Source organism: Gracilinanus agilis, chromosome 1, assembly GCF_016433145.1.
Source record: "Gracilinanus agilis isolate LMUSP501 chromosome 1, AgileGrace, whole genome shotgun sequence".
Lineage (NCBI taxonomy): Eukaryota > Metazoa > Chordata > Mammalia > Didelphimorphia > Didelphidae > Gracilinanus > Gracilinanus agilis.
In genome coordinates, this window is record NC_058130.1 from 350,771,217 (window position 1) to 350,796,967 (window position 25,751).

At 35.7% G+C, this 25,751-nt stretch overlaps 1 protein-coding gene across 2 annotated transcripts in view; it reads left to right on the forward strand.

Annotated features, from left to right (window-relative positions):
• The window catches only part of TRIM23 (tripartite motif containing 23), a 40,090-nt gene extending 16,104 nt beyond the window's left edge, over nt 1-23,986 (forward strand). The window contains exons 3-11 of one of the 2 annotated variants that reach the window (XM_044663569.1): nt 619-740; nt 4,712-4,990; nt 5,904-6,086; nt 6,325-6,540; nt 10,728-10,862; nt 15,296-15,425; nt 16,071-16,181; nt 22,597-22,721; nt 23,760-23,986. In XM_044663569.1, coding sequence (XP_044519504.1) covers nt 619-740; nt 4,712-4,990; nt 5,904-6,086; nt 6,325-6,540; nt 10,728-10,862; nt 15,296-15,425; nt 16,071-16,181; nt 22,597-22,721; nt 23,760-23,939 — 1,481 coding nt within the window. In that variant the 3' untranslated portion in view covers nt 23,940-23,986. The remainder of the gene's footprint in view (nt 1-618; nt 741-4,711; nt 4,991-5,903; nt 6,087-6,324; nt 6,541-10,727; nt 10,863-15,295; nt 15,426-16,070; nt 16,182-22,596; nt 22,722-23,759) is intronic. The other variant, XM_044663578.1, reaches the window with a different exon arrangement.
• The last annotated feature ends 1,765 nt before the right edge of the window (nt 23,987-25,751 follow it).

Sequence of the window (25,751 nt, forward strand, 5' to 3'; positions counted from 1 at the left end):
TAGCTATTCTCAGCAATATAGTGATTTAAGACAATTCCCAAGGACTCATGATGAAAAATACCATTCACCTCCAGAGAAATAATTGATGGAGTCTAAATGTAGACCAAAGCATACTACTTTTCACTTTCTTTTTATATTTGAATTTTCTTTCACAAAATTACTATAATGAAAATGTTTTAAGTGATCTTACATGTATAACCTATGTTAAATTGCTTACCATCTCTAGGAGGGAAATGGGAAGAGAGAATTTAGAATTCAAATTTTTAAAAAATGAGTGTTAAGGGGGCAGCTGAGTGGCTCAGTGGATTGAGAGCCAGGCCCCAGAGATGGGAGGTCCAGGGTTCAAATCTTGCTCCAGATACTTCCTAGCTATGTGACCCTGGGCAAGTCACTTGACCCATTGCCTACCCCTTACCATTCTTCCGCCTTGGAACCAATACACAGTATTGATTCTAAGACCGAAGGTAAGGGTTTTAATTAAAAAAAAAAAAAGTTAAAATTTGCTTTTATATGTACAATGGGAGAAAATTAAATATTTAAAAAAATACAGCTGTATTGAAAAATTACAGCTATAGTGTCATTTTGTTAAAACTCATCTTTATTTTGTTTTTCAACTAGGAGATTCAGGTGTTTGGGGATTAAAAAAGAATTTTGCATTGTTGGAGCTTTTGGAACGACTTCAGAATGGCCCTATTGGTCAATATGGAACAACAGAAGAAGCAGTTGGATTAGCTGGAGAGGTATTATGTTAAGTTTAACTTTTTTTTTGGTAGGGGAAACATGAAAATATGTTTTTATTTAGAAACTTGATATATTTTCCCAGGAATCAGAACTGTAAAATTGACTTTGCAGAGGACAGCTGAAAAGCTGAAGTTAAGCATAAAATCATCTGGTGACACTATTTTGTGAAAGAGGAGTGAATCATAGTTACTATGATAATGATTAATCGCATTAAAAATCCAAACATCTAAAACCACATCTTTTTTTTTTTATCCTGGGACTCCATTCAAGGAGCATAGGGCCACAACCAGTAGGCAATGGGACACACAGTCGCTCAGGATCACCCAGCTGGGAAGTGTCCGAGCCCGAACTTGAACCTAGGACCTTTCGTCTCTAGGCCTGGCTCTCAATCCACTGAGCTAGCCCAGCTGCCCCTACTTTAGGTTGCAGTTTCTTTAGCAGATGTAGTTTTTACAGGGTGGGGTTGCTAGCCCCACACCCAACCCTCCTCCTTTTTTCATCCGGGCTAGGGACCGTCCTTGGCCCAGGAGTGGTAAGGGTGGGCAGTAGGGGTCAAGTGACTTGCCCAAGGTCACACAGCTGGAAGTGTCCGAGGCCGGACTTGAACCTAGGACCTCCCGTCTCTATACCTGGCTCTCAATCCACTGAGCCACTCAGCTGCCCCATCATCTTAGTAGATGCATAAAAAGCTATTGACAAAGTTTTATGCTAAAAACTCTACAAAGTATAAGCAGAGAGGGACTTTTTACAATAGCATAAAAAGCAGCTATCTAAAACCAAATGCAAAAATCATATGCATTGAGGGTTAACCTAGAACCTTTTCCAATAAATATCTATGAAGCTAGAATGCTCACTCATCCCACTATTATTTGATAATACTGGTGAAACAACTTACAGAAGAAGTAAGACAAGAGCAAGAAATTAAAGACATAAAAATGAGTAAAAAGAAGATAAAACCATCACTATGTCAGTGATAATGAAGGATTACTTGGAAAAACCTAGGCAATCAGTGAAGATATTAAATGAGACAATAACTAAAAAATACACAAAATATCTAGGGATCAATCTAGCAAGACAATCAAAGGACTTGTATAGAAGTCAATTATAAAGAATTCTTTAAAGAAATATAGAATTTAGGGGCCAGCTGGGTGGCTCAGTGGATTAAGAGCCATGCCCAGAGACCTGAGGTCCTGGGTTCAAAATAGACCTCAGACACTTCCTAGCAGTGTGACCTTGGGTAAAACAAATACACAGTATTGGTTCTAAGGTGGAAGGTAAAGATATAAAATAAAAAATAAAATAAAGATTGACCAAATGGAAAAGGGGGATATAACAATTCACTGAAGAAAAGAAATTATTTAAAAAGAATTGCCATCAAGTCCTTTTTATACTTCTTAAAGGGAAGCCTATGAGTTATCCTTTAATTTATACTTAATCACTTTATAGCAAGAAGACAAATATTGGCATGATTCAGTACCTCAGTAGTATATTAGCCCATTTGTCACTGGACTGTGTTCTTACTTTGTTGTACTATCAGTTAAAATGAATGTTTTAAATAAAAACTTCATAAATCTTGGAACTCTGCCTCTTACCCAACATGGGTTGATTTTGTATTTTTGTATTTAATAGAGTACCATAGCCAAAGAATAAGACAGTGTTTTAGTGACCAGCTTATACTTATGGCTAGTTTTATTACATAGGAGATGCTGTGATTATAATAACGATAGCTAACACAGTGCTTTAAGGTTTGCAAATACTCATTTATATTATCTCTTTTGAATCTTATACCACTTCTATCAGGTAGATGGCCATTGTTATTTCTATTTTATAGATGAGAGGAGTTCAGTGACTTGCCTAGGGTGACATATCTAATAAGTGTCTGGGGCAGGATTCCAACTCATTTCTTTGAATCCACATCCCCTGAGTCTTGCCAGTTTGGAAGAACCTGTTTCACTTGCATTTTGGGACCTTTCATTTTTGAGAGAAACTTTCTTTTTTAAAGAGCAAGATCTTGATTGACACTGTGCAGAGAACAAGTTAGGGTGGAAGAGTGGTCCACAAGTTGACTCAATGACACGGGTAGATAGACATAAGAAAGGAGGCACACAAATGACCCATTGTGGCTACTGAGGACCCTGCAGTGCTGGGAAGGTCAGAGACAACAGTAGGATAGCCTAAGGATCCTCCTAGACTAGTGCCAGAGGACTTAGGTAAATGTCTTGGCTTTGCCATTTGTGACAACTATGACCTTGGCCAGTTTAATTAATCTTTTTGGGCCTCAGTTCCTCAATGATAAAATGAGGGGGTTAAAATCTGTGACTTCAGATCCCTTCCAGCTCTAAATCTATGATCCTAGGATGCATGTAAGTTCTGGGAATTCAAAGGAAGTCTCCCTTATAATGGGGGAGTCAACATACAAAACAAGCTTTTAGATGGGGTGTAAAGAGGAAATTATTAGCATAGGGAAGGCACTAGAGTTAAGAGAGGTTGGGGAAGACTTCTTTTAGAAGGTGGGATTTTTTTTGGGAAGTCAAGAGTCAACTTTATTGTTGTCTTAATGTTTTTCACATTAGTCACTCCCTGTTATAACTCCCACCCTATGAGTCTGGGTAATAAAGACAAACAAGAGAAATTGATTGGATATAGATTGCTTTTTTGAGTATATATACATCATTTCAGGGCAGCTAGGTGGGACATTGGATACAGTGTTGGTCCTGGAGTCAGAAAGACTCATCTGAGTTCAAATGTCGTTTCAGATACTTTCCAGTTTTGATTATGAGGAAGTCACTTAACCTTGTTTGCCTCAGTTTCCTCGTATAAAATGAGCCGGAAAAGGAAATGGCAAACCATTCCTATATCTTTGCAAAGAAAACCCCAAATTGAGTCATGTAGGGTAGGATGAGACTGAAAATGATTGAACTTATTGTTCAAATGCATCAATCAGTCCACTATTTCTTTGTAGAGAAAAGTGAAGGTGTTTTATTTTGTGTTCTTTATAGTTAAAATTAGTTATCGCATTTTATGTGAATTAAGTTTTAGTTTACATTATTATAATCATTGCATATTTTTTCTGAGCTTTTTTCACGTTGTGTTAATTCGGATCTTGTATGTCAGAATTCCTCATAGTTATAGTTTCTTATAATAATATTACATTGTGTTCCATAACTTGTATAGCTTTTTGTCAGTCTGTGGGCTCCCTTTATTTTTCTGTAAGTTTCTTCCTAACACGAAAAGCATAGCTGTAAATATTTTGGTATATATGGAGCCTTTCTCTTTTCGAATTTTGGAATGTATATGCCTGTTATTGAGACCATATAAGCAAAGGGTATGAATAATTTAGTGATTTTTATTGCATAATTTCAGATTGTTTTAAGTTTATTTTTGCTTTGTTACAATATTGACTTTGAGTTTTTTCTACATTGGCAACCTATCTCTATGACAAAATATGGGTGAGTCTGTTATATGTTAAATTCTTTATGATTTTTTTACCTAGCTTATACTATTCAATTCTATCTTGGAAAAAAACATCAATTATTTATGGAAATTTTGTGTTAGGAAAGTTTAGGTCATTTAGTTGTTTAGTCAGTGGACTGGGAAGGCAGCAAGACCTGATTTCTAATCTTGGTTCAGGCATTTCCTAGTTGTGTAGTCCTGGACAAGACACTTCAGCTCTCTGTCTTCAGATTCCTCATCTCTGAAATGGAGAGAGTAATAACCCCTGCCTCAAAGTTTTGTCATAGAGATCAAATGAGATAATTCATGTAGAGAACTTTACAGCTCTATATAAATGCAACTATTTTTATAATATCAAGTCAATAGAGAAAAGAAGAATGTTATTTAGTTTATAGACTGAGCCAAACCACTATAAATAACAGTTTTAAAAAACCACTTGTATTTTGTGCTGCTTTATATTGTTTTTAATCACTAGAATCCAATTTTAATGTTTTAATGCCATAATTTTGGTTTTCAGAGCATTGTACGCTGTGATGAAGATGAAACACATGTTGCATCAATGTATTGCACAGTTTGTGGTACTCACTTGTGTGCCGAGTGTTCCCAGCATACCCATTCTACTAAGACCCTTGCAAAGCACAGGCGTGTACCTCTGGCAGATAAGCCTCATGAGAAGACCATGTGCTCCCAGCACCAGGTGCATGCTATAGAGTTTGTTTGCTTAGAAGAAGCTTGTCAGTCTAGCCCTCTTATGTGCTGTGTCTGTAAGGAATATGGAAAACACCAAGGTCATAAGGTATTTATTTTTCTTCAGAATTATTCCTCTGGCTTTGTAAATTAGTGAGTTCAGCTGACCAGTCTATACATCAGCACCTGAGGGGAATAGGGAGGAGAAAGATTGAAATGGTAAACTGGTTGATAGTAATAACATTCTTTTGTAAAGCAAATGGAAAGATCAAATTACTAAGTTTAATTCCTGGACTTTGATTAGAGAAATTGATAAATACCTTTATTTTTCTAGCAAAAATGAGGAGCTTTGTGCATTTAAAGCTAGGTAAATGGCCTGGTTCAAAAAATAGTCATCTTCTCAGACAGGTCCATCAAGAATCTGGGTTTGGTTATTTAGATGAAGTTAGTGTAATTTTACTTTGTATTAAAAGAGGCATAATGTATAATCTTAAGGATTAGATGACATTAACAATAAAGTAACATCATACTTTGGTTTGGTCAGACCACATCTGTAGTTTCGTGTTTCTAATTTATAGGAAAAAATTGGGAGCAAGAGGGATGGATTATATCTTCAAATTTTGAAAAGATTGTTATAGGAAACAATTATCAAATTGATTCTGTTGCTGTCCAGAGAGGAAAATCTAGGAAAGATTGTACAGAGGGAAATACTGGTTGGGTGTAAGGAAAATTATTTGGACAGTAGTAGAAGTACAGAAATCTTTTGGGAGCTATTCAGTCAAAGAATTGATGACCATTTGTTGGGAAATTCTTATTCAGGGAGGGAAGATTTAGACTTGATAACTGAAGTTCCTTTCAGCTTTTAGATTCTATAAATCTCTGACCATTAGCTGTATCTTTGTTCTTTTTGATCATTTTCATTATTAAAATTAGGGTTTTTTGTATTAGGATTTTTAATGCAACAAATCATACTTTGAGTCTTTTTAGCTCAAAAAAATTTTTTTTAATTTTGCATTTTATAGCATTCAGTATTGGAGCCAGAAGCAGACCAAATTAGGGCATCGATTTTAGACATGGCTCACTGCATTCGAACTTTTACTGAAGAAATCTCAGATTATTCCAGAAAATTAGTTGCAATTGTTCAACACATAGAAGGAGGAGAGCAAATTGTGGAAGATGGAATTGGAATGGCCCACACAGAACATGTAAGATTTTTTCCCTCTTACCTTAGAGAAGGAGATAAATGGTATCTTTGGATTACGAAAATTACCATCACAGAGAAGGAAAATATGATGTAATTTACAGTCATATTCATCAGACTAATATAAATTGAGGCCATCTAAAAATAAGATGCTATGTTATAAATTTTCACCTTTAAAAATTTCTCAAAGGAAAAATTATTTAAAAAAAATTCAACAGCATAAAATCCAATTTCCCATCTAGGTACCTGGTACTGCAGAGAGTGCACGATCCTGTGTTCGAGCCTATTTTTCTGATTTACACGAAACTCTGTGTCGTCAAGAAGAAATGGCACTGAGTGTTGTTGATGCACATGTTCGAGAGAAACTGATTTGGCTGAGACAGCAGCAAGAGGACATGACCATCTTGTTGTCGCAGGTTTCAACAGCCTGTCTCCACTGTGAAAAGACTTTGCAACAGGTATGTAGTTAAATATAGTCAGTCTGTAATCTTTAAAAAAATTCTTATTTTGTTAACTTATTTTTACATCACATGCACTTCTCACAATTTCTCCCTCCACCTTTTTCCAATCATCCCTTGTTATGAGAATAGAAAAAAGAAGGGAAATGTTTAGCAAAACCATTATATAAAAAATATATCAAAATTGTCTGATGCAGATGTTTCACACCCTTTATCACCTCAGCTCCGTCACCTTAGCTTCATAGAAGCTGGGAAAGGTGTCTTCTCATAACTCTTCTTTAAGGCTAGTCTTAAGGGTTTTAATTTCTCAGCATTCAATTTCAGTTGTCTTAAAGTTAATCTTTTTGTTTTCACGGTTGTAGTCATTCTGTATATTTTTTCCCTGGTTCTGCTTACTTCACTTTGCTAAAATTAATTCATATCTCTTGAGATTTGCTTCTCTGTATTCATTATTTTTGTCATTTCCTATGTCCTGGTAATGATCATGTACCACTACTTGTTTAGATATTCCCTAATTGTTGACTCTACTTTGAGGAAACTACCTTAAAATTTATACAGTGGCAAAAATAAAAATCTTTCCCTTTATTTTGAGGTTTAATTTAATTTTTTCTTACATTTTTGTAGTTATCGATTTCTTCTTTTCTTTTTTCCCCCCTCAATTAAGGGGTTAATTCAGAATCCCCCTCCTCATTTCATTTCCAACTTTTTTTGCTTCTTAGTTTCCATTTTTGGTGCCATTTTCTGAAGAAAGATATCTTTTTTTGTTCTTTATTAATTCCTTTACCTTTCTGTTTATTAAGGTTGCTAGGTAGCATAGTGGATAAAAGTGTCAGACTTGGAGTCAGGAAGACCCGCGTTCAAATCCAGCCCCAGATGCTCACTAATTATGGCTCTTTGGTCAAGTCAGTTAGCCTCTGTTTGCTTGTTTCCTCATCAGCAAAATGGAGATAGTAATAGTACTTATCTACCAGGACTATAAGGATCAAATGAGATAATAACTGTACCATGCTATATATGTTAGCTATTCTGAATTTTCCTGTTCTTAATTATTTAATCTTTTTGTGTTCCCCATGTTGTTGACACATCTGAAGTCACAGATATAAGTTCCTGCTCTTTTAACCATTTACTGTTATTGATCTTCCTAGATTTGGCCATATTATCTTTCTTTTTTTGTTGTTGTGCTTCATTCTTAGAAGTGTTCATTTGTGAGAGAAGTAACTGAAAGTGAAAGCAGTGCCTATGGCAGAAATCACCTTATGTCCAAAATTGTGCCCACACTCTTTCCCTTCCCCACAATAATTATTTGCTTTCCATTGGCCATCACAGCTCCTCTCTGAGTCTTCATCACTGTCATTCCCTTCTCCCCTTCTCAATGACAGGTGTCCCTAGGAGCTCACATATCTCTTTTCTTGGAACACAAAGTTTTCCATGGAGGCACAACACTCTAGAGAAGATTAATCCCAATGTGTTGATTCTCCCCCACCCTCACCCCCAAATTAAACCCATCATGAGGTCTTCCATTGCAGGTACGCTCTTTTTACCATGTAGTGCTTCTGATTGTCCTCTTCCATTCTCCCTCTTCTCTACCTTGCATTGACCCAATTTCACTTTTTTCTGCATCTTTCCCATAGGATTCATCATTATTTCAATGTTCATCCATGGGCATATTGATGGTATCTCCAATTCTCTTTTATTCCTTTATCTACCATCTCTCCATTTATACATCTTTCTATTCTATAGTTTTGTCCCACAAACTACGTCGACAAATTTTTTACTTTTGAGGTTTATAAAACATCCATGGTGCTAAGCTTCAGTTCTCTTCCTTTATGTTCTGTTAATAATTATGACCCCTTTTTGTGCCTTTTTATTGCTTCATGATCCTACTTGTTAAAAATACCCTAAAGATTACCTTTTATTTACAAAAAAATCTTAAAACACAAACATTTCCATATGCAATAGAACCCCCATATTTGTGTGGGAAAGACATACTAAGACTTACTGAAACTGCAGGTGTAAGTGAAGATCTGCTGAACCATATATATATGTATGCTCTTTCTCTAGCCCCTTGGTTCATCCCCCTTCTCCCCCCATTCCTCCCCCCCCCAAAAAAAAAACCCAAAATCCTAGAAAAAAGTGGAAGTCTTTTTTTTTTTTTTTAAAACCCTTACCTTCGGTCTTGGAGTCAGTACTGTGTATTGGCTCCAAGGCAGAAGAGTGGTATGGGTAGGCAATGGGGATCAAGTGACTTGCCCAGGGCCACACAGCTGGGAAGTGTCTGAGGCCAGATTTGAACCTAGGACTCCCATCTCTAGGCCTGGCTCTCAATCCACTGAGCTACCCAGCTGCCCCAAAAAGTGGAAGTCTTAAGAGACTACTGGATCAAGGAGGGAGGAATGCAACCATAGGTGTACTGCAGGCTTCCAGATAACCAAGGTTATTAATGAAGCCTTAATGTAAACGTAGGCAAAAAAAAAAAAAGATTGCATATGAAACTGAATTTCCATTTTGTGTAACTTTGCTTTTCATTATATACTGAACTTAACATGGAACTTTTATTTTTTCTCTGTTTTGGAAACTCCATTGCTTGCCTCTTCCCACCTCCTCATTTAGGGGTGGGGGGGTGGGGGATTCTTTTATTAGATATGCATAACCAAGCAAAACAAATCCTCACTCAGAAGCCATTTTTGAAGATAAACATCTTGTTTTGCACTTTAAATTCATTGCCTCCTGTTAGGAGATGTGTAGAGTGATTCACCACAGATTTTCTGGTTTCATGGGTGGTCATTGCATTGAACAATTCTTAAGTCTGTCAAAGATTATTTTTTTCTTTACATTGTCATTAGTTTATAAATTGTGCAGTTTCTCACTTTACTTTGCACTATATTGTTTTCATACAAGTCTTCTTAGTTTGTCTGAAACAGTTGCAGGTTACTCTTTTTCTTTCTCTAAAAAAAATACTGCCAACAGAGTACTTTATTTTACTTATAGTCTTTCCTTTGTAATTATCCTTATTTACATTTTGTACATTTGTTTCTCAGGTTAATTGTTTGATCTCATGGAATCATTAACTTGTATCTGGTCCATTCAAATTTTCAGGCAGTGTTACTTGGATAAGGTTTTGTGACAAGCTCTTCTCTTTCCAAGTTTCTCCTCCATAGCTCTCATTTGTTTTCTAATTCTTTTCTCTATTTTTCATTTCATCCGTAATTAAACATTTTAAAATAACTTATAATTTCTTCTGAGACTCTTAACTGGTCTTGTGGGCAAGCTATGCTTGGTCTGGTTTCATGCTCTAGGCCACAACCTTTTTGGCTGTGAAAGCCATCAACGCCACATTTTTTAAAATGTAATTTTGTGAGAGCCGTACAGTGCTCACAGTGTGGGCTCCTATAATAGTGCGCACTCCTGTAACAGTGCCTAAAAAAAATTGACTTTATGGCTCCTGCATAAAGAGCCATATGTTGCCAACCCCTGCTCTAGGCCCTAATTCTTAGGCTGGAAGGGTATGAAATAAATTTTTCTGTATCCCTGTACTACAAGCCTTTTCTCAGAGTTCTGATTCCAGGTTCCTGGCCTCTCTGGGAGACTTCCTCACTGTTGGCTTTGGCCCAGCACTGAGTTCCTGATCACTTTAGGAGTCTCAACTTTGTTAAACCCAACTTGGAGCTCTGTGTTACTCCTTTGTTGGATCAACACAAATCTGACTAGAAATGCAAACTGAAACAATGCCCTACTGTTAAGGGCGGAGGGGAAAGTTCATCTTGTTATCTTTGTATATAAATAACATTTATATAAATAGTAATTATACTTTTGTAGTATTTTAAAGTTAATAGAGCTCTTTCTTCATAACAACCCTGTTAAGTGGGTAGAGCAAATATTTTTGGCCCTTTTTTACAGAAGGGAGGAGGTAAGCTCAGAGATGTAAATGACTTGATTATGATAGTATTATTAGAAAAGATTAGAGCCATTATTTGAACTCAGCTCTTTTTTAATATGCTGTCTCCTTTTAGTTGTCATCCAGAACCATTATAATAAATATTTCTAGTAAGGATTATGCCTTAAAAGCAAAAGGCATTGATTTAAATTTTTTAAAAATAATTGCCTGTCAGTTTAATCTCATCTTTCAAACTAAATCACCCTTTATAAGAATACTTTATGAAATGTGATTTCCCTCTTTTTCTATTTAGGATGACTGCAGAGTGGTCTTGGCAAAACAAGAAATTACCAGATTACTTGAAACTTTACAAAAACAGCAGCAACAATTTTCTGAAGTTGCAGACCACATCCAACTGGATGCTAGTATTCCTGTCACTTTTACCAAGGTAGGTTTTTCAATGTGTATCTCATATTTAGGCATCTCTACTTATGATCACATTTGGATAAAACTGGTTTCTTTTTATCAATATAATTTATTTTATTTTATTTTTTAAACCCTTACCTTCCATCTTGGAATCAATACTATGTATTGGTTCCAAGGCAGAAGAGTGGTAAGGGTAGGCAATGGAGGTCAAGTGATTGCCCAGGGTCACACAGCTGGGAAGTGTTTGAGGCCAGATTTGAACCTAGGACCTCCCATCTATAGGACTGGTTCTCAATCCACTGAGCTACCCAGCTGCTCCCAATATAATTTATTTTTAAATTATTTTTGTTAATAACTTCTATTTCTTACATTAACATTACATTAACACAACTATCTCAAGTACTCTTCTCTTTCTTCCTCCCAGAATATATAAGCTATCTCATAATAGTATTTTTAGAGATCCAAAAAAGAAAAAATCAACACAATTGGTCAGTATTGTGGAAAGTTCCAAAAATGTGCAATTTATATACCTGTGGACCTCTTGCCTCCAGAAAAGAGTGAGTTAAGAGTGTTCTCACATTCCTTCAAGTTATGCTTTATCTTGAAAGAAATAAAAAGAACTGAGCCAAAATCCCATGCCATGATCTGACTTTTATTTTGTGGGCACAAAGTACACATCAGAGTCCTACACTCATGCCCTCTCTGTGTGATCTGAGATATCCAGTTTCCAGATTACATAGATTTTATGTACAGGGACAGTAATTCCACAGAGGCTAATGTAAGGGGGGGGAGGGGGTTTTGGGTTGAATATTAAAATTTTGGTCACCAGGGGAAAATCCCCAATTAAGGAATAACCTCAAGTCAAAATGACTTTTATGGAAGTTTATTTACAAATGTATAGTAGAGTGGAGGTAGGGAGATAAGAAGAGGGTAGAGTAAGAGATTGTATTCAAGTCTGGGCTTTTACTCTGGCAGGGCTCCAGAGGCCCAGCCAAAGCCTAAAAGTCAGTTAACCAGGGGTTTAGCCACAAGGGCTTCTCCCAATCAAGGGAGCCCCCTGGAGGCTAGTACCTCCTGGGAGGTTAAAGGAATTAGCCTTCTTCACTCACCACCCACATAGTTCTAAGAGAGAGATTAAGAGCAGTCTCACCAAGGTCTCGGGGTCCCAGGTCCAGAGCTCCTCCACATCCTGTTCACGAACCAGAAGCCCTTCTCCAGCAGAAGACCTTCTCCAGCAGACCTCTGACTCACTCAACTTTCTTTTTTTAAAGGATTCATTTATGGGTTACTTCCTGTGCCTACTCCTTAATTTGTCTAGGGGGCAGTCATTCGATTCTGATTTGTCACCTACTCTAGCACACCTGGGTTACAGACCTCCCAAAATTGGAGGTGTTCTCACCTTTGGTGATTAAATCTAAACAAGGGCAGGGTGGATTTAATATCATTATCACACTATGAACAGAGTCTGGTATTCAGAACATAGCTTCTGAATGTATATTCTGAGCAGGGTTCCTGAACAAGTTGATGAAATAGATTTTAAGAATAGATTCCAATAATGAAGCATCTCCCCACTCTTCCTCCCCTTTTACATTTCCCTTCTTGGGTGACTTGGTTATGACTCTGCAAAACTAGGAGGCCCATTTTCCTCATGTCTCAACCTCTGGAGTGTATGACAAAGTAAACATGTGTATAGACACTTTCATTTTTGTGAAGCTTTTAATACTATTCCTATTCCATCTTATTTAAGTCACATGGTTACAACTTATCAAACTGTTGTAGAGGAATAAGGATTATAGGTGATAAAAAGCTTCTTAATTAAATTTGTTCTTACAATCTTTAAATTTTGTTGCATTTACTTTTGATTTTTGGTGTGTAATAACTTCAGTTTCCATTGTTATAGTTACAGTGTATATTGGTTTTTTTGGCTCTGTTTACTTTACTCTGTGTCAGTTCCTATTGATCTTTACATACTTCTCTGTTCATTTCATACCTAGTCAGCATAATAATACTCAAGTACATTCTTGGAACTGCAATTTGTTTAGCCATTTCACAATAAATGGATATTCACTTTGTTTGCAATTCTTAGCTGTCACAAAAAGTGCTGCTTTAAAAATTTCAAAGTAAAATGGGGACTTTCTTCTGATTGATTGTTTCCTTGTGGTAATAGATTCTCTGGTTAAAAGGTGCTGTAGACATTGTAAGAGGGGAAAAGGGGTTTTGTGGGTTCAATATATTAAAAGGTGGTCACCAGGGGAAATTTCCCCAATTAAGGAATAATCTTAAGTCAAAATTGACTTTTATGTGGATTTATTTACAATTAGGAAGGTTGAAGGTAGGGAAATTAAGAGAGAGAAACTCTGCCCAGGTCTGGACCAGGTAAGGATTTAGAGGCCCAGCAGTTGGGGCACAAAGGTTAATTAAACAAGGCTTCTAGCCCCAAGGCCTTTTTCAACTAAAGAGGCAAGAGAGGCCTCCCTGAGAGTAGAACCTCCAGAAACGCCAAGGGAAGAGGAGAGTCAGCCTAACTTATCCACGTGAACAGTCTAGGTCATGAACCGGCAAAGCTCCCTCAGGTCTCCTTCATTGCACCAGTCGCAGCCTCCCTCCCCCACCTCTTTGGAAGGGGCCACATATATGTCACTTCCAGTGCCTTCCCTTAGCCTGCGTGTCCAATCACAATAAATGCTTTCTCATAGAAAGCGTAGGGGTCGGTGCCTCAATTATGATTGGTTACTCACTCTAGCACACGTGGGTTAGGACCTCCCAGAATTGAAAGGTGCTCTCACCTTAGTGTAGACTTAATTTAATTATCACAACATTTTAGTTACTTTATTTGCATAATTCTAAAATGGTCTTACCACTTTATAGGTCCACCAATAATTTTTTTTTTTAAACCCTTACTTTCTACCTTAGAATCAATACTATTGGTTCTAAGGCAGAAGAGTGGTAAGGGCACTAGGCAGTGGGGTTTAAGTGACTTGCCCAGGGTCACACATCTAGGACGTGTCTGAGACCAGATTTGAACCTAGGACCTCCCTTCTCTAGGCCTGGTTCTCACTTAACCCCTATTGCCTAGCCCCCTTACCACTCTTCTGCCTTGGAGCCAATATACAGTATTTACTTCAGGATGGAAGGTAAGGGTTTAAAAACAAAACAAAACAAAAAAAAACCCTTACTTTCTGTCTTAGAATCAATACTGTGTATTGGTTCCAAGGCAGAAGAGTGATATGGGCTAGGAAATGAGGCCCAGAGTTACACAATTAGGAAGTGTCTGAGGCTAGATTTGAACCTAGGACCTCCCATCTCTAGCCCTGGCTCTCAATCCACTGAACTACCCAGCTGCCCCCAGGGGTAAGGGTTTTTTAAAAAGGAAAAGAAAAGAAATGTAATATTTTCATTTCCTCCTTGGAATTTCACTATAGTTTGGGTTACTATTACTTCTGTAGATTATTGCAATACTGTCTTAACTATTCTCCTACCTTTCCTTTCTTCAAACCATGTGCTTGATGTTGGGATACAAATACAGAGAGTGAAAGAATCCCTACTCTCAAGGAGTTTATATTCCAATGGGGGGAGGAGAGACAAGAAGTACATATATTAAGTACAAAGTTCTCTAATAAGTTTCATTTAGAACATTGAAAACTACCTGTCTCATTTCATCAGAAATTGCTTTCTTATGTCTAAAAAAACCTATATGCACATTTAAAGATGCTGAAAATAAGAGAACAGGCATGTTTTCACAATTATTTTTGTGGTTTTTAATGTCCTGTGTGTAGTTTGTGTCCGTTTTGCATAAAAATACTTTGTGTGCTTTCAAATTATTTGGCATCTTCTCTTTAAACATTGATTTCTCTGTTTTCAAAGGGCTCTTAAATCCTCCTGACTTCCTACCAGTTGTTTTGTATGGCATTCTGCTTTGTTAAATTTTTAAATGCTTCATTAAAATGTTAATTTTTAGTAATTTGGAGTTTGAATGTAGCATTATCTAAGTCTTTATGCCTTTCTCCTTCATTTAAGACTTGTGCCATTTTATGAAAAACAAAACATAAATGAGGCTCCAAGTGGCTTTTGACAAATTTTATACTCCTTAACTACAAGAATTTGATTTTTTCAAATGGTATGGAAAATTAATAGAGCAAAAATTTCTAGGCAAATTTAGGAGCTCATGCTTTAATGTATTTTACTTGTTTCTGACCAATCTTTTTCTAATTGAGGTAAGTTTTACAATTAAGGTTAAAATGAATTGCAATTTTTATATAGTCCCATAGTTTTAGAGCTGACATTTTAAGGTGTCATTTAATTTCTTGTGTCATTTCCATGTGAGTGATATGAGTAATAATATTCAAATGACTGAATAGATTTCAAAATTAATGATAATTAATTTCCTTATAATACAAATATTAATTTTAGGCCATCATTTCAAAAATTAAAAAAAAATTTTCTCTTAAATCATAGGATAACAGAGTCCACATTGGGCCTAAAATGGAAATTCGAGTTGTTACTCTAGGATTAGACGGTGCTGGAAAAACTACCATTTTATTTAAGTTAAAACAAGATGAATTCATGCAGCCCATTCCAACAATTGGTAAGTATGAGTATTTTCTAATCCAGTAGACATTTTATAATTAGATTTACAGAAGGAATTGCTTATGTTTCAAAAATTTGTATTTTAATGGACTGTTTGGCCTTCAGAATGCATTTTCACATGAACACATTGTTTATAAGGTTTCTAGGCCAGACCATATAAGTCCATAATGTAGTTTGAAATATTAGTTCTCTAGAACCTGACTTCAAAGGCTTAATATTTTTTCTGTGGCAAAGCACATTAAAAGTAACCACTACTTACATAGACACATTTCAGCTTCTAGGGAGGGATAAGCACACTGATTCAAGTTTCTCCTGTTAATCTGAATAGAAGTTCTCTTATCTTTAGATTCCATCCTTGAGTACCTTGGAAGTGATGGCTGATAGAAGAGAGGGGTTAGGGATCTGTTAATGGAGACGGGGGAGGACTGAAGGTTGAAATGGTGGTCTCAGAATGGAGACTGGTCGAACCTATAGCAGTGCACATTCCATGACAGCAGCTCCTGCCACTAGATAGATGTCTTCAAAGGAAATCCATTTTGAAGTGAAATGAATCCTGCCTTTCATATGTTGCTTGTGTTGTTTCTTTTCTTTGTTCATTAGTAGTATGAGTATTACATACAAATAAAAGTTTTTCTTTCAACAGGTTTTAATGTGGAAACTGTAGAATATAAAAACCTAAAATTTACTATTTGGGATGTAGGAGGTAAACACAAGCTAAGACCATTATGGAAGCATTATTATCTCAATACACAAGGTAGGTAGGAATAACCACAATCTTCATTATTTCACCTATGTTTTGGGATTTCTTTTAGATGACTGTATGTAGAAATTAGCTCTTTTTGAAAATGCTCCAGTCCATGTTCAGATTGCTACGTAAATTTTGAAAATGCTCTTAATTTTAAATGAAAAAATAGTGAATTCACAAAATACTTTAATGGTCACCTTCATGTATTTGAAATATTGTATGAAATAGTGATTAATAGATATTTGAACTCATAATGTTACCTAGGATTTGTTCATTTTTAAAAAACTAATATTTTTAATTTTAGTGAAGAGTGCTTTTATTGATTTCTTTTTTAAGCACCAAGTCAAGATCTTTTTGCCTGGGCACTTATTTCATGTCATTTTGGGGTGTGTATATGTGTGTGTGTGTGTGTGTGTGTGTGTGTGTTTATTGAAAATACAAATTTATAAATTATATGAAGAACATAGAACAGTTATAAACATGTTCACTAATTAGGATTTTGTATTTGTGAATAAAAGCACAGATGTAACCATGTTAGTTCTCCCATTTAGGAAATTTTCCTCAGTTGCCTCTAGGATCACACCCAAGCTCCTCTACTTTGCATTTAAAACCCTACATAATCTCATTCCAGCTTATTTTTTAGGCCCTACCTTCCAGGCAAACTATTCATCTTGATCTTCCTCATGCACAGAATTCACTCTACCCCCTGAAAACCTTTGCATAAAATTATCTCCCTTTCAAGTGCCATCTCCTACAAAAGGCCTCTCTTGATTCCTCTATAATTAATCTATTCTATCCCACCTCTGTGAAATTACTTTGTATTTATTTTCTATGTGTTTTGTATACCAACTAGATACAGAATCACTTCTGTGGAGTTGGGAGTGTGCACAACTAACAACTGGGGGATCAGGAAATCTATTTCATATGTAAGAGGGAGATTTTAGGTATTTTATAAGATATATATTTAAAGTGTGGCCGCCAGGAATCAATAATTCAGATTGATTCCATAATTAAAATAAACCCAAGTCAGGATCGGGTTTAAGGTAGTTTATTTACAATTAGGACGGTAGAAGGTAAGGAAATAAAAAAGAGGGATAGGCTAGTCCAGGCCTGCAGAGGCCTGGACGGAGAGAGAAGGTTAAAAGGCTAATTAAACTAAATACACGCCACAAAGCCTAGTAATCAGAGAGGCAAGAGCTTACTTAAGGTAGAGTTTGGAAAAACGCCAAGGTAGCCTAACTTACCCACGTGACAATTTAGAGTGGAAGCAGCCTGAGGTCTCAGCTGAGAACCTTCAGCACCAAGTTCAAATCGGGAACTGCCCCAACAGGAAGTAACCAACATACTTGAAGAGATAGTGTCTCTCGTCACTTCCTGTGGGTCCACCTCTAATTCAAGTGGACAAATGGCAGCCTCTACACTGATTTGGACTGCCCAAAGGGCAGTCCCTTGTTCTTGATTTGTTACTTATTGTCATGTGTGGGTAATTCATCTCCCCTCCCCACTAAGGGAGGTGGGGATGATATCATCTCCGGTAAGTAGAGTTTTGACTATGAATGGGCTAGAGCTAATTCCATTTACACACATATTTATATATCTGTCTACATGTTGTATTCTCCCTTTTTTTCCTTCTCTTTACCAACCTTCTTCTTTGTCTCAAAGCTTAGGCTACCTAGATCTGGTCTGGGTGGGCTGATTCTCATAGGAAAGTCTTTTCCTTAAATTACCCTTTCCTTTTGCTATAGGCCACCCAGTACCCATCTGGACCATTTAGGCACCAAGAAGAACCTGCCACCTTGGTTCTCTTACCCCCTGCTTGCCCTCTTGTAGTCTGGGACTTAAGATTTCCAGGCTGCCTGACTTATATGTCCTGAAAAAAAATTGAAGTTTCTGGTCCTTTCTTTAACTGAGTTGGAGGACCATTAGAATTTACTGTTTGCCCTGCCACTGATCTTAATGTCTTCTAGGTTTTTACCATATGCCCTGCCTTATCTCCCCATGACTGAGCACAATTGTCTGACATAATGATACAACATGAAGATCCCTGGGCTTTGCCATCCACCCAACAACTCTTCCCTTAGGACTTTTCCATCTGCCTTATCCCTTGTATCCCTTAATTAAACTGTGAGCTTCTTGAGAATAGGGATTTGCTTAATTTCTCTATTTTTATCCATCATTTTAATACTAGGCATTTTGTAGATAAGGAAAATGAAGCCAGTAAAGGTCAAAAGACCTATCCAGGTTCATACAGATTCTTAATCTGAGGTCTGTGAACTAGACAGGGATCCCTGACTCAAAAAAAGCTTATGAATCTCTAACAAAAGTAATAATTAGCAGTGGTAACATTCGAACAAAAGATCCATTCACTCCAAATCATGGTACCTTTAACATTGAAAAAGGCAGTAAACAGGCTAACCTCTATTGAGAGAGAGTCCCCCTCTAAGCTTTGCTTGAAGACTGCTTATTAGAAGATAGGATGCTCAATAGTTCCTAAGGTGGCCCATCTCACTTTTGGCTGTCTTTAAATGTGAGAAAATATCGTGTATGATGTATTGTATTTTGTATTAATGTATTAAATATAAGGCAGTTCCTCATATCAAGCCTAAACTGGTCTCTCTGTATTTCCTCCTGTTCTACTCCCAATTACTCCCGGGACCAAACAGTATAAATTTAATCCCTTTTCTGTTTCGTGACTTTTCAAATACTTGAAAGCCATCGTGTCTCTTCAGATTTTCTGTTCCTGAGGCCAAACATCTATAATTCCTTCATGTGTCATCATCTTAAGTCTCTTTACTATTCTGATTGCCTTTCTCCGAATACTTTCTAACTTACTCTTCCTCTATCCTTCCTAAAATATCATGTCTAGACTTGAACAAAATATTCCAGGATGTCTTAACTTGGGCACAATGGAATCACAGTCTCCTTTTTTTTTTTAATACACTTTCTCTCTTAATGTATTATCATAAGATTACATTAACATTCTTAGCAGTCTTTTCATACTTTTCATCTCCCATTAATTGAGCTTTTAATTCACTAAAATACCCAAATCTTTTTTAGATGGACTGTCATCTGGCCATGAATGTGAAGTTAAATTTTTTTTAACATAAGTATAAAGACTTTACATTTATCCCTTTTAAATTTCAATTTTAGTAGATAATATAGCTTCTTTTTTCCCTACAAATATTATACTTTTTTGTTTTGATAATGCATATGCAAATCCTCTAAACACAAACAACCCTCTCCTTTCTAGCAGCCTATAGTATATAGTATACTCCCAGGAAATAGTTAAGTAAAAACCATCCAAAAGAGTAGTTTTGGATATCATCTTCTGCTAAGTGTAAAATCTTACATGTCCAAAGCCAAACTGACCTTTCATTGAAGACTTTTCCTATATCTCATATTTCTCTGGCTCAGCCTTTCTTAACTATTCCATCCCCTTCCTCCTCTTTTGCCATGTGCTATGGCTTCTACATCTACCTTTTTTAACACTAAAATTTATTAATGATTTTTCTTTTTATATTCTAGTCATTTTTAAGCATATACCTAGAATTGAATTCCACTGTAAAAAAGAAAATTGGTTAAACCAAAACAACCAGACACTTAATAGTTGTTTGATACTTAATCTTTCTGAGCCTCATTTTCCTCAACTTTTCAATGAGGGGGATAGATTTGTTTTGTCTCTAAGGGCCCTTACAATCTATGATTCTGTGTTTTGACATTATATGTATTATTCTGGTTCCATATATTCCTATCATTCTGCTGAGAGAGGAAACAAGTATGTTTCATTATTTGTTGTTGTGGTCATCTCTCTTTTCACACTTTTATTGCTACTATCCTAGTTCAAGCCTTTTCTTACTCCCCTTTTAAATTATTATAATAGCCTCCTATATGGTCTCCCATCCTTTCTTTATTTTCATTTCTTCCCTCACTGTCAAAATAAGCTTTCTAATGTTCCCCTATTGCAGTAGATTAGATTCAGTGTCTGGACTCAAAGATGTCAGAGAACTTTTCAATCCAGTGCTTTGAGGAATCTGTGCTCGACTTTGCCCTTTTAAAATTTTAATTTATTTAGTTATTTTGTCAATGATTTGGATAAAAATTTAAATGGTGACTTTTCAAATGTACAAGTAACACAGCTGTGAGAAGTAGCTGACAATATTGGATAACAATCAGAATCCTAAAAGGATGTGACAGATTACTGGATTGGACTGATAAGCTGACATAATGAGAAATGTAAAATCTTACATAGTTGATTTCAGAACAGTAAATTTCATGAGATATGAGGAGATGGTTAGTTTGTCTGAAAAAGAGTTTTAGTAGATTAAAAGGTTAATATGGAAGCAACAAATACTAATATTGATCTTTAAATTATTGAGAGCTAATTGAGAGCTTCTGGGACTAGTACATAGTCTAGTACCACTGTATTCTGCCTTGATTTAGTCTCATCCTAACCATTGCAAGCTAGTTGTACATACAATATTTTACTAAGGACATCAATAAAAGATTTAGAATGCCCAGGAAAGGGCAACAGGGATTGTGAATTCTTTTGAGTGCAAGTCATTGACAGAAGACAGAAGGAGGGACAGAAAGAACTCAGAATCTTTTCTTAGAAAATAGAGGTTTTAGAGGTTCTTGATAGCTTTGTCCAAGTGTTTGAAGAGAAGTTATGTGGAAGAGGGATAACACTTGTTTTACTTGATCCCAGAGTGAAGAACCAAGAGTGAGCAGTGGTTAGTAAGTACAAAGAGGCAAATAAGAGAAATATGTTTCAAGGGAAAATTGTCTTAAAAGTACAGTTGATCCTAAAGTGGAAACTTCGAGAATTATAGAAACTAATTTTTGTTCTCTTTTAGTAGGTTAGATATCATTAATCCCAAAAGGGCTATCTTGGGAGGATAATGGGTTCCCTCTCTCTGGAGGCATCTAATGAAGGGCTCCATGACCCCTTTACTGGTTATGTTGTACTCTGTGGAGATTCTTGTTAAGTTAAGGGTGGTTTCCAGAGTTCTTTTCAGTTCTATGGTTTTCTGAGAACGAACCACTCTAGTAATTTTATAAAGGAAAAGAAGGCTAATTTGATGTGACTTGTTTTTTTTTATTTTTTTAAGTTGTTTTTTTTCCTTTTGAAACCCTTACCTCTGTCTTAGAATCAATACTGTGTATTGGTTCCAAGGCAGAAGAGCAGTAAAGGCTAGGCAATGGGGGTTAAGTGACTTGCCCAGGGTCACACAGCTAGAAAGTGTCTGAGGCCAGATTTGAACCTAGGACCTTTCAGCTCTAGGCCTGGCTCTCAATCCACTGAGCTACCTAGCTGCCCCATAACTTGTTCTTAGAAAACTTATGTCTGTTACTATTATTCACTTTTTTCCTGATTTTGAGTGTTCACAAGCTAAGTCAAACGTATCACACTTCTGAAAAAGTATTGAAAATGGAGAGAAGTTGTGTCATAAATAAAGGACTTTTTCTTGTTGATCTTCATCTGAGGGATAGGGAGAAATCTTGTGATTTCATTGATCCTGGAGCTTCTTGGTGAAGAAACTCCCTCCAGCATTTCAAGTCATCAACTTCTCTGCAACTTTAGCGTCTTACTGAGTTTCCTAGAGTAACAAAAGAAGTCAAAATGACTTGCTCTAGGGGCAGCTAGGTAGCACTGTGGATTGAACAGCATGCCTGGAGTTGGGAGCACCTGGGTTCAAATATGGTTTCAGACATATTTGCTAGTTGTGTCCTTGGGTAAATCACTCAGCCCCAATTGCCTAGCCCTTGCTCTTCTGTCTTAGAATTGTTAATAGGACTGAAAGTAAAGATTTTTAAAAAAGATAAAGTAAAATAACTTGTTCAGGCTCACCCAACCAAGATGTGTCAGAATAGGGTTTGAGCTGAGTTTTTCTTGCCTTTGAAGCTGGCATTCTATTACTACACATACTTAGAGAATGGCAGAAATTAATTTTTGTTCTGTTATTGGTTTAGATATTAATTTTAAAATAGAATAAATAGACTTTTGTTTTCAAAGGGCAAACAGTATCTCTTTCAAATTTATTTTTGGAGGTGTGAGGAAGCCAGGATAAGTAGTTTGCCCAAGGTTACAATAACAGATTAGTGCAAGTACCAAAACCTAGGTTATATTATTCACTATTATGACTTATTTTTTATATTTTAAAACAATTTGAAATGTTTTTGAAGTGAAGTGCTTACATAAATTGTACAAAATATTTCTTGTGTAGCCTTTCACAAAGTTTTATCAATTATAATATCTTTAGCTTCCCTACATTCTGAAATATGTTTTATCTGGCAAATGTGGGTGGTATTCAGACCCCAGGTATAAAGTTATATGCTTCTAAAGTATGTGACTTGTTATTTAAAGTTATTTTTTATAATAATATTTAAATTTATTTAGTGAATGTTCTTGTGTTTCTTTTGTTAGCTGTTGTATTTGTTATTGATAGCAGTCACAGGGACAGAATAAACGAAGCACACAGTGAACTTGCAAAGTTGTTGACTGAAAAAGAACTGAGAGATGCTTTGCTCCTGATATTTGCGAATAAACAGGTATGGAGAATAGGTGGTATTAGAAACTTTTTTCTTGCCATCTTTTAGCATTTTCCTTTGACTTTAAGGATTCAGTGACTTAAGGTAATTGGGAAGGGTTAAAAATAATTATTTTTTCAATGGACAAAGAAAGAACTGCTTATTCTAATATCTTCTGGTATCTATGTTGGTTTTCATGTGACTCTGGACCCTCAAAGGCCTGGTCACCTCAATGCAAATTCTGATAAACTCTGCCAGTCATCCATAGGAAGTAGATTAGCTTACCAATGAGTAGGTTGGTTACCATAGAACTCTTTTTTTTTTTTTTTTCCAGTCATAGCATCTTGTGAAAATCATGTATGCTTGGCATTGGAAGGGCTCTTCTCTCCCTTTTGAAACTGTGTACCTTTAAATTAGAACTCAAATGAGGTGAGTCAATTAGGTGGCTCAATGGATGGAGAGCCCGCCCTGGAAAAGGGAGGTCCTTGATTCAAATCTGATCTCAGATACCTTCTAGCTTGTGTGACCCTGGTCAAGTCGTTTAACCCCAGTTGTCTAGTTCTTACCAGTCTTCTGCCTGAGAACCAATAATTATTATTGGTTCTAAGACAGAAGGTAAGAATTAAAAAAAAGAGAGAGAAACTTAATGAGATAAATCATTTTATTTAGCAACTTCTTAATTTAAATGCTATTAATTTCCATTACAAATTGAATTATTTTAAAATCTACTTAGATTTCTTTGTAATAAATTTGTAAATCACAATTATAATTTCAGCCAGCTTAGTGAATATGACTTTAAGAATTCAATTCTCAACTGTTTTATATTTCAAATTTTTCATATAAATATTTTTTGGCTCACTTTTGACAAAAAAGTTTATTTTTTTCCTGTTTTGTAATGCATTTGATTGTAATAGTGGGCCATGGTGAATCTATTTCATTTTCAATTCACAAAATCTGGATTTAGAATTTGGAATGAGTAATGCATTGCATCAAAAATAATTTGAAAATTTTATTTGAATGAATGGATTTAACATGAGAACACTTATAAATTTCTTACAGGATGTTGCAGGAGCACTTTCGGTAGAAGAAATAACAGAACTTCTTAGTCTCCATAAACTCTGCTGTGGTCGTAGCTGGTATATTCAGGGCTGTGATGCACGAAGCGGGATGGGACTCTATGAAGGACTGGACTGGCTTTCAAGGCAACTTGTGGCTGCAGGTGTACTGGATGTAGCTTAAATTCACATCAGTTTAGTTTGTGATTAACTGTTATTTTGCACATGTCAGATTGTAAGAAATTCTACATCTCAAAGATGGCAGTTAATCTAGGATTGTGTTTACAGAACAAAATGTTTGTATCTTCCATTGGGAATTCACTTTTTTTTTATATCCTTGAGAGTTAACTAAAATGTTTTCCTTAGTAGGTTAAATTGGTTATAAGGGTACCTTGAATTCTCATCTTTTTAAGTGAATTTAGACATTGGAGTTTTCAGTGTATTTGCTACTAGTATGTTGGCAAAAAGGAAGAAAGGTTAAGTTACACATTATGTTGTCCAGTTCCTACATTGAACCTTAGTGATGCAATTGGGAAAGTACAACTATTCCTCTAAAATTACTTTTTGGGTTAATTTTCATACTGTTTCACTTTTGAAGAGAAGAGTGACTTGATTAGACCAAAAGCAATCTGCACTTCTCACTGATGTAAGACTCTTCAACCTAACTTTTTCATGCTCAGCAGTGAAGCAAAAATCTCTAACTCTTAAAACTAAACTCTAAAATTATAAAAAGTATTTTATACTTATTTCTTTGTCAGAAACCTAAGCTACAGTATAATACTTTATAATACAATGAGACTTAATAAAATTTTATCTGCATAGTCTGTAGACCAGGACTGGCTTTACTGAAACAGGCAAAATGAGCACTTGTTTGGGTTACTTTGTGTACATATAATAAGCTGTGAAGGTCAGATGATCTATTTCATCTGTGATTAGGAAAGCTCCATTGCCAGGCCTGACCCTGTAAACAGTAACTTGTTTGCTACTTTTTAGGCCAGTGCCCCGTGTTGGTGGTCCTTTCTGCTTTCAATATACCTTAGACCCAAAATACTAATTTGCATCTTTGATGTACCACCTTTCAATGTAGCTGCTTCTTATCACATCTATATTTAAAAATGTAGCAAACTTACTGAAACTTAGAGATGAAACCAGAGTGTGGGCTTTGATGAAAAGATACTTAGAAATTCAAATAGGAAAAAGCCCATTATGGTATGGGAAATTGTTCAAATTATAAAATATGTCTTGTTTAAGCAAATATTTTCTCAGTATAAGTACATTTCTCATAACATTGTATAATAAGGTCAACTCTCTTGTTTTAACAATAAAGGTCTTGAAAATTTAACATCGGGGATGTTGCATGTAGAAAGAGAAAAGAAAAGAAAATTACAAAATTAAAATGTTTACATCCAATTTGACCATGCAGTGTTTTGAGTAAAAGGTTAAAAATGTTTGTGGATTTTTCTTTTGGTTCCAGTTTTTCATATTTTAGTTATTATCTTATTGTGTAAGCATGATTTATTATGTAAAAGATATGTCATTGTGTCAATTTTTTAACATTCAGAGCCCTACCTGGTTTCTTTAGGATGAAGTTTAATTGTTATTCCATCCAATATGTTCAGTGCAATTCTCATGAATAGGAATTGCAAGTGAATGGCTTAAGGATAAAATTGTGAACTTTAAGTAGCAATTTGTTTTTTTCTTTATTGATGTAAAATGTATTTTTATTTGCTTAAAAACAAAGTTTTAATTATTTAAAAAATCATTCAGAAGAAGCCTTTAATGACTTCTGGAAATGTGTAAATAATATTTAATCGTATTTCACCTTTTACTTTGTCAACCTAAAGTAAATGCTCTGCAATAATTGTAGTATGCGTGTGTGTGCGCGCGGGTGTGTATAAAGGTATTATTATTATGAAATGTAAATTATTTAATATTTGACTGATTCCAGTAACTGTGAAAATATTGCATTCGCCTGTGAGCTTTTGAACTGTTTTCT